We start from the raw sequence: 9,712 nt of genomic DNA, 5'->3' as shown, positions 1-9,712 counted from the left end.
AGGTAATGAGTGGAGGAAAGAGGAGACTCTTAAAGAAGAAGTTACAGGTCTGTGAGAGCCAGAAATCTTGATTGTTTGTTTCTGACCAAATACTTATTTTCCACCATAATATGCAAAAAAAATGATAAAAAAACAGACAATGTGATTTTCTGGATTTTTTTTTCTGAGTTTGTCTCCCATAGTTGAGGTCTACCTATGATGTAAATTACAGACGCCTCTCATCTTTTTAAGTGGTGGAACTTGCACTATTGCTGACTGACTAAATACTTTTTTGCCCCACTGTAAGTAGGATATCAATAACACACATCACAACATTTACATTTTTATTTTCAAACCTAAAGTGTGATTCTATTCCATATCACTGTGGCCATTTTTCTAGCGGCTCCAAGAACTTCTTTATTCCTCAGGCTATATACGAATGGGTTTAACATTGGGACTACAGCTACATATAACATTGATAGAATTGTGTCTTGTTCCTTAGAACCTTTAGACTCAGGTTTCAAGTACATGAAGATACTTGGACCAAAGAATAATAAGACAGTAATGAGGTGAGATGTGCAGCTAGAAAAAGCCTTAAGCCTCCCCGTAGAAGAACGAATCTTTAAAATTGCGGAGATAATTCTTACATATGATGTCATAATAAACATCAAAATAAAAACTACAATAAAAGCATCTTCCATTGAGAGGATCATTGTCATAATTTTTGTGTCACTAGAAGATAGCTCCATTAATGCTTTGATTTCACAAAAGAAATGATTGATCATGTGAGAGTAACAGAATGATAATGTACGTATCAGTAAAGTTAACATTAGGGAATTGGCAATACTGAATATCATGTAGGAAGTCACTATAATGGAACAAACATTTCTGGTCATAATTGAAGAATAATGTAGAGGGGAACAAACCGCCACGTATCGATCATAAGCCATGGAGGTAAGAATATAAATATCAGTCCCAAAACAGAATATGAAGAAAAACAGTTGAGTCATGCAGCCAGAAAAGGAGATCATCTTATTGCCAGTTAAAATGATGGCCAACATCTTTGGGATAATAGCGGAAACATAGATGGCGTCAACAATAGAAAGGTTGCACAAAAAGATATACATTGGAGTGTGAAGTTGGGGAGCAACACAGACCAAAGCAATGATAATCAGATTTCCCACCACTGCTAGAAAATACATAAATAAAAACCCGGTGAATAAAAAAATTGTGTTTATTCTGGCGGTGGAGAAAGGCGTCATGTAGAACTCAGTCACTGTATTAATTTCACAATTATTCATTCTGTGTGTCTGGGATTAAAGAAAAACAAAACATGAAAAAAAAAAACAGCACAAAAAGAGCATACACTCAACAGCAAGTAAATTAGTAAATGGTAATAGTGAATAACTTAGGATAGTTAATTAGTTAATGCTATTTTGGTTAAAAAATCATAAAAGCCATCCTACCATGACAAGGTGTGCCCATCAGGACATTCCTAACCTGGCTCTAGTGTTAAAATCTTACCATGTGTCAAACGACATCAATGTGGATAAGGGCAGAGTAGGATAGGGCTTAAATAAAGGGAAAAAAGAGTAATACATTATTTATAGTATGAACTTGTTGCCTGTTGTACATGAATGAAGTTTATACAGTAGGTCTAAAGTTCTGTTTCACAAGCTTAGCCAATGATGATCATATAACTATAAAATTCTGTCTCACCCTACCTGGTGAGCCGATATTATGTCGCACCCTAATACTGTCAGTGAAAAACTATGTGAATCGACATGTAATTTGAATGTGAAATAAGTCTGCTTTCAATTAAAGTGAGGAGATAGGGAGAGTGGTTGATATATTATATTTAAATAGCACTGATCTATGAAAGACTGATCGTCCCAACACATTTGGTGAAATATATCATTTCACGAATCAAGGAGATTTCTGAAGAAGAGTTTTTGATGCTAATGAGGCTGGAAAAGGTTACAAAGCCATCTCTAAACAATTTCAATTACACAAATCCACAGTCAGACAGATTTTGTACAAATAAAGGACATTTGAGGACATTATTACTCTACTCAGGTGTGGTCAACCAAAAGCAAGGCGCATAAAAGTTCACGAAGTCACAAAAGAACCCAAGGTAACCTTTAAGCAACTAAAGGCCTTAATCACATTAGCTAATTTTAATGTTCATGAGTCCAATATCAAAATGAGACTGAACAACAATGGTGAACATGGCAGAATTGTTAGGAAAAAGCTTAAGGTACCGTCACACTCAGCGACGCTGCAGCGATTTAAACAACGAGCCGATCGCTGCAGCTTCGCTGTTTAGGTCGCTGTAGAGACGTCAAACACAGCAGCTCCAGAACGATGCAGGAGCGATTCAGTGACGTAACGGCGACTCACTTATCGTTCTCGCTGGTTGTTCGCTCCATGTAAAACGTTGCTGGCATCGTTGCTTTTGATGTCAAACATGACGATACACGCCGACCTGGCGACGAAATAAAGTTCTGGAGTTCTAGCTCGGACCAGCGATATCAAAGCGGGATCCAGATCGCTGCTGCGTGTCAAACACAACGAGATCGCTATCCAGGATGCTGCAACGTCACAGATCGTTGTCGTTCTCGTTGTAAAGTTGCTGAGTGTGACGGTACCTTTTCCCTCCAAAAAATTGCTACCCATCAGTAGTTTCCTGAAGATCACTTGGAAAAGCCAGAAGGTAAATGGAACAATGTTTTCTGTACAGATGAGACCAAAATAGACCTTTTCGATTTCCATGCAAATAATTATGTTTCGAGAAAGAAAACAGCTGGACTACAGTATAAAATCTGTGAACATGTTGGTGGTAGTATCACGGTTTGGGCCTGTTTCGCTACATCTGGGCCAGGACGGCTATCATCATTGTTGCAACAAGGAATTCTGAATTGTACCATCAAATTCTAAAGGAAAGTATCTGAACATGTGTTCATGAGCTGAATTTCAAGAGAATGTACATCAATCAGCAAGACAATGACCCGAAGCACACAAGTCATTCTACAAAAGAATAGTTAAAGAAGAAAGTTAAAGCTTTGGAATGGCCAATTCAAAGTCCTGACTGTAATCCTATAAAAACGTTGAGGAAGAATCTAAAGCTAGCAGTTCATGGGAGAATCCCCCCCCCTCAAGGTGACAGAGGTAAAGCTGTTTTTGTCATGAAGCTGCAGTGCAATACAGTGCAACCTTCAACAGGGGGAGTTTAATAGGGATAGGAGACTGCACACACTGAGCAGCTGAACAGATGCCACTTAGTGGCAAGAGAGTTGTCAGAAAAAGCCGAGTCAGGGCAAGATAACACGTCAGTACAAAAAGGATTAAAACAGAAAGGATAGTCAGGACGTAGCAAGAGATCAGTAAACCAGGGCGAGCAAAATACGGTACAATAGGGAGAAATCAAGACAGAGTCAATAGCCAAGCCAGGAGATCAGAATCAGAGAATCAATCAGAACAGACAAACGCAAGGAAAGGGCAGACAGAGGGGGATAACAGACACAGGACAAGTCAGGATTCACAGCAGGGCAAACCAAGGGTTTCCAGAGTCAGTTTCACAAGCCAAAGACAGAACTATAACTGACACTGCCAGCAAGATTCATGGGAGCTAAATAGCAAACCCGAACCCAGAATGAGGCAGAGCTAAGTTAACCCTTGATATGATCCGTCCAAAAAAGGGCAGACACTAAAAAACCCTGGAACGGATCATGACAGTACTCTCCTCTCAAGGGGGGCCACCGGACCCCCAGGTTTCCCAGGATAACGTGCTTGAAATGCCCGGATCAATTGATCAGCATGGACAGATCGTGCCGGGACCCAAGATCGATCCTCAGGACCATAACCCCTCCAATGGACCAAATACTGAAGTGAACTATGGACCATACGAGAACCAAGCTTAGCAGAAGGAATCTTTAGACGAATGTTCTTGGTAGACAACACACTTTATCTCCTACCAGAAATATAGGTCCTACAGACTGTCGCTTATCAGCAAAAAGTTTATGTTTGCCCTGAGCCTTCCCAATGTTCTTCTGGACCTCCCTCCACACCTCCCTCAACCATTGCTCTGCCATATCAACCCCTGGATATCCTGAATCCAGCCTAGAAAATTCACCAAAATGGGGGTGAAAAAAGTAGTTACAGAAGAATGGAGAGGTACCCGTGGACTGGTTAATTCGATTATTAAATGCAAATTCAGCCACGGGCAACGAAGAACACCAATCATCCTGCTGAGACATAGCAAGACACCTCAAAATCTGTTCAAGTGACTGATTGGTGCTCTCCGTCTACCCATTGGTCTCAGGATGGTAAGCAAAGGAGAAGGTCAAACAAATACCCAATCTTTTACAAAATGCCCTCCAAAATTTGGACACAAATTGTACCCCTCTATCAGAAAACACACGCCATGCAGCCGTAACACGTGCTCAACAAACAATCTAGATAGTGTCTCAGCATTAGGCAATCCTGCCAGAGGTACAAAATGCGCTTGCTTACTGAATCTGTCAACCACTACCCAGATTACAGTTTTGCCATTGGAGGGAGATCAGTGATAAAATCCATGGACAAATGAGTCCAAGGTCTATCCGGAATTGGCAATGGCACCAATTCCCCGGCCGGCCGGTTATGGGAGCTCTTAGCACGGATACAGGTGTTGTGAATTCTGCTTTTGGGTTCCCTCCAGTGGTTGTAGGTGGGAATGCAGTTGTCTCTGAGTCGCAGTCCTGGCCAGGTGTATCTGCTGATTGCAGTTCTGACTGGGATATTTAGGTGTGCAGGATTCATTAGTCCTTTCCAGTTGTCAATGTTTCTTGTGGAGAGTTGGATCTCTTTCTGGCTTCTCCTGCTTAGCTGCCAATTCAGCAAAGATAAGTGTCTGTTTCTTTTTCTGTGGCACACATGCAGTGTGCTTATATTCTGTGCTATTCATTTGTTTTCTCTTGTCCAGCTTAGACTGTGTCAGTGTTTTCTCAGTCTTGTTGGATTCTCTGGAGTTGCAGATATACGCTCCACATCTTTAGTTAGATGGTGGAGTTTTTGTATCTTCTGCTGTGGATATTTTTGGGAAGGATTTTAATACTGACCGCTTATTATCCTGTCCTATCCTTTCCTATTTGAGCTAGTGTGGCCTCTTTTGCTAAATCCTGTTTCCTGCCTGCGTGTGTCTTTTCCTCTACTACTCACAGTCATTATTTGGGGGGGGGGGGGCTGCCTATTCTTTGGGGTTCTGCTCTGAGGCAAGGTAGAATTCCTATTTCCATCTATAGGGGTATTTAGTCCTCCGGCTGTGTCGAGGTGTCTAGGTTTTGTTAGGCACACCCCACGGCTACTTCTAGTTGCGGTGTTAAGATCAGGGTTTGCGGTCAGTATAGTTACCACCTACTCCAGTGAAAGTTTTCATGCTGCTCCAAGGTCACCTGATCATAACAGTACAACTGGCCAATAATGAGTTAAATGCATCTCAGAAGAAGGGAAGAAAGGTCTTGAGCCATTTTTTTTTTCTTCAGCCTACTTTGTCTTCTCCTCCCTCTTTATCTCTGGGTGGCTGAAGAGCCTTGTGCTAGCATGAATGTTCAGGAATTAGCTTCTCGTGTAGACCAGCTTGCTGCTAGGGTACAGGGTATTTCTGATTATATTGTTCAGACTCCTGTTTTAGAACCGAAGTTTCCTACTCCTGATTTGTTTTTTGGTGACAGGTCCAAATTTTTGAGTTTTAAAGACAATTGTAAACTGTTTTGTGCTTTGAGACCTCGATCCTCCGGTGATTCCATTCAGCAGGTTAAAATCGTCATCTCCCTGCTGCGTGGCGACCCGCAGGATTGGGCATTTTCCCTGGAATCTGGGAATCCGGCTTTGCTTAATGTAGACTCCTTTTTTCAGGCATTAGGATTATTATATGATGAACCTAATTCTGTGGATCAAGCTGAGAAGACCTTCTTGGCCCTGTCTCAGGGTCAAGAGGCGGCTGAATTGTATTGTCATAAATTCAGAAAATGGTCTGTGTTGACTAAATGGAATAATGATGCTTTGGCGGCAATTTTCAGAAAGGGTCTTTCTGAATCCATTAAAGATGTTATGGTGGGGTTTCCTACGCCTTCCGGTCTGAGTGATTCTATGTCTCTGGCCATTCAGATTGACCGCTACTTGCGGGAGCGCAGAACTGTGCGCGCTGTGGCGTTATCCTCAGAGCAAATTCCTGAGCCAATGCAGTGTGATAGGATTCTGTCTAGAACGGAACGACAAGGTTTCAGACGTCAGAATAGGTTGTGTTATTATTGTGGCGACGCTTCTCATGTCATTTCTGTCTGCCCTAAGCGGACAAAGAGGATCGCCAGTTCAATTACCATCAGTACTGTACAACCTAAATTTTTGTTATCTGTGTCCTTGATCTGCTCATTGTCATCATTTTCTGTCATGGCGTTTGTGGGCTCAGGCGCCACCTTGAACTTAATGGACTTTGAGCTTGCCAAGCGTTGTGGTTTTCCCTTGCAGCCTTTGCAGAACCCTATTCCTTTAAGGGGCATTGATGCTACACCCTTGGCTAAAAATAAGCCCCAGTTTTGGACACAGGTGACCATGCGCATGGCGCCAGCCCATCAGGAAGATTGTCGATTTCTGGTGTTGCATAATTTGCATGATGCTATCGTGCTGGGATTTCCGTGGTTGCAGGTACATAATCCTGTGTTGGATTGGAAGTCCATGTCTGTGACTAGGTGGGGTTGTCAGGGGGTTCATAATGATGTTCCTTTGATGTCAATCTCCTCTTCTTCCTCTTCTGAAATTCCAGAGTTTTTGTCTGATTTTCAGGATGTATTCGATGAGCCCAAGTCCAGTTTCCTTCCACCGCACAGGGACTGCAATTGTGCTATTGACTTGATTCCAGGCTGTAAGTTTCCTAATGGTCGACTTTTCAACCTGTCTGTGCCTGAACATACCGCCATGCGGAGCTATATTAAGGAGTCTTTGAAGAAAGGGCATATTCGACCATCTTCTTCACCGTTGGGAGCGGGGTTCTTTTTTGTTGCTAAAAAAGATGGCTCCTTGAGACCCTGTATTGATTATCGCCTCTTGAATAAGATCACGGTCAAGTTTCAATACCCTTTACCTTTGCTTTCCGATTTGTTTGCTAGGATTAAGGGAGCTAGTTGGTTTACGAAGATTGACCTTCAGGGGGGCATATAATCTTGTTCGTATTAAGCAGGGTGATGAATGGAAAACTGCGCTTAACACGCCCGAAGGCCATTTTGAATACCTTGTGATGCCATTCGGACTCTCTAATGCTCCATCTGTTTTTCAGTCCTTCATGCATGATATCTTCCAGACTTATCTTGATAAATTCTTGATTGTATATTTGGACGATATTTTGATTTTTTCCGATGATTGGGAGTCTCATGTGCAGCAGGTCAGGATGGTATTTCAGATCCTTCGTGACAATGCTTTGTTTGTGAAAGGGTCTAAGTGTCTCTTTGGGGTGCAGAAGGTTTCTTTTTTGGGCTTTATTTTTTCTCCCTCGTCTATAGAGATGGATCCGGTTAAGGTTCAGGCCATTCATGATTGGATTCAGCCCACATCCGTGAAGAGCCTTCAGAAATTTTTGGGTTTTGCAAATTTTTATCGCCGTTTCATTGCTAATTTTTCCAGCGTGGTTAAACCCTTGACCGATTTGACAAAGAAAGGCGCTGATGTGGTGAATTGGTCCTCTGCGGCTGTCTCTGCCTTTCAGGAGCTTAAACGTCGATTTACTTCCGCTCCGGTGTTGCGCCAACCGGATGTTTCTCTTCCGTTTCAGGTTGAGGTTGACACTTCTGAGATTGGGGCAGGGGCCGTTTTATCTCAGAGGGATCCTGTTGGTTCCTTAATGAAACCGTGTGCCTTCTTTTCCCGTAAGTTTTTGCCTGCTGAACGCAATTATGATGTCGGCAATCGGGAGTTGTTGGCTATGAAGTGGGCATTTGAGGAGTGGCGACATTGGCTTGAGGGAGCTAAGCACCGTATTGTGGTCTTGACCGATCATAAGAATTTGATTTACCTTGAGTCTGCCAAACCGCTAAATCCTAGACAGGCTCGATGGTCCTTGTTTTTTTCCCGTTTTGATTTCGTGGTCTCGTACCTTCCAGGTTCTAAGAATATTAAGGCTGATGCCCTCTCTAGGAGTTTTTTGCCTGATTCTCCTGAGGTCTTAGAACCAGTCGTTATTCTGAAAGAAGGGGTGGTCCTTTCTGCCATTTCCCCTGATTTACGACGGGTTCTTAAGGAATTTCAGGCTGACAAACCTGACCGCTGTCCTGTGGGGAAACTGTTTGTTCCTGACAGATGGACTAGTAGAGTGATTTCTGAGGTTCACTGTTCCGTGTTGGCTGGTCATCCTGGCATTTTTGGTACCAGAGACTTGGTTGGTAGGTCCTTTTGGTGGCTTTCTTTGTTGCGTGATATGCGTTCTTTTGTGCAGTCCCGGGGGACTTGTGCGCGGGCCAAGCCTTGTTGTTCCTGTGCTAGTGGGTTGCTTTTGCCATTGCCGGTCCCTGAGAGGCCCTGGATGCATATTTCGATGGATTTTATTTCTGATCTTCTGCTCTCCCAGAAGATGTCTGTTATCTGGGTTGTTTGTGACCGGTTCTCTAAGATGGTTCATTTGGTGCCTTTGCCTAAATTGCCTTCCTCTTCAGATTTGGTTCCGTTGTTTTTTCAGCATGTGGTTCGTTTGCATGGTGTTCCGGAGAATATTGTTTCCGACAGAGGTTCCCAGTTTGTTTCTAGGTTTTGGTGGGCCTTTTGTACTAGGCTGGGCATTGATTTGTCTTTTTCTTCTGCATTTCATCCCCAGACAAATGGCCAGACCAAGCAAACTAATCAGACTTTGGAGACTTATTTGAGATGCTTTGTGTCTGCTGATCAGGATGATTGGGTGGCCTTCTTGCCATTGTCCGAGTTTGCCCTTAATAATCGGCTAGTTCGGCTACTTTGGTTTCGCCTTTCTTTTGTAATTTTGGTTTTCATCCTCGTTTTTCTTCTCGGCAGGTTGAGCCTTCTGACTGTCCTGGTGTGGATTCTGTGGTTGACAGGTTGCAGCAGATCTGAGCTCATGTGGTGGACAATTTGGTGTTGTCTCAGGAGGAGGCTCAACGTTTTGCTAACCGTCGTCGGTGTGTTGGTTCCTGGCTTCGGGTTGGAGATCTGGTCTGGTTGTCTTCCCGTCATGTTCCTATGAAGGTTTCTTCCCCTAAGTTTAAGCCTCGGTTTATTGGTCCTTATAAGATTTCTGAGATTATTAATCCGGTGTCTTTTCGTTTGGCACTTCCGGCCTCTTTTGCTATCCATAATGTCTTCCATAGATCTTTATTGCGGAAATATGTTGTGCCCGTTGTTCCCTCTGTTGATCCTCCTGCCCCTGTGTTGGTTGATGGAGAGTTGGAGTATGTGGTTGAGAAGATTTTGGATTCTCGTTTTTCGAGGCGGAGGCTTCAGTACCTTGTCAAATGGAAGGGTTATGGCCAGGAGGATAATTCTTGGGTTTTTGCCTCTGATGTCCATGCTGCTGATTTGGTCCGTGCCTTTCATATGGCTCATCCTGATTGTCCTGGGGGCCCTGGTGAGGGTTCGGTGACCCCTCCTCAAGGGGGGGTACTGTTGTGAATTCTGCTTTTGGGTTCCCTCCAGTGGTTGTAGGTGGGAATGCAGTTGTCTCTGAGTCGCAGTCCTGGCCAGGAGTATCTGCTGA

The 9,712-nt window shown here is 43.2% G+C and overlaps 1 protein-coding gene across 1 annotated transcript; it reads right to left on the bottom strand.

The window, feature by feature from the left end:
• Nucleotides 1-335: 335 nt before the first annotated feature.
• LOC138674659 (olfactory receptor 5AR1-like) lies at nt 336-1,252 on the bottom strand. The gene has a single exon (XM_069762473.1). The coding sequence runs from the start codon at nt 1,239-1,241 to the stop codon at nt 336-338; it is 906 nt and encodes a 301-aa protein (XP_069618574.1). The 5' UTR covers nt 1,242-1,252.
• Nucleotides 1,253-9,712: the final 8,460 nt, after the last annotated feature.

The sequence above is a fragment of the Ranitomeya imitator genome, chromosome 4, assembly GCF_032444005.1.
Source record: "Ranitomeya imitator isolate aRanImi1 chromosome 4, aRanImi1.pri, whole genome shotgun sequence".
NCBI classification, from domain to species: Eukaryota; Metazoa; Chordata; class Amphibia; order Anura; family Dendrobatidae; genus Ranitomeya; species Ranitomeya imitator.
The sequence above is the reverse complement of the archived record's forward strand: the minus strand, read 5'-3'. Positions and strand labels throughout refer to the sequence as shown.

Bases quoted from the DNA above. Each gene is read 5' to 3' on its own strand.
- LOC138674659 (XM_069762473.1), bottom strand. From the start codon at position 1,241: ATGACGCCTTTCTCCACCGCCAGAATAAACACAATTTTTTTATTCACC.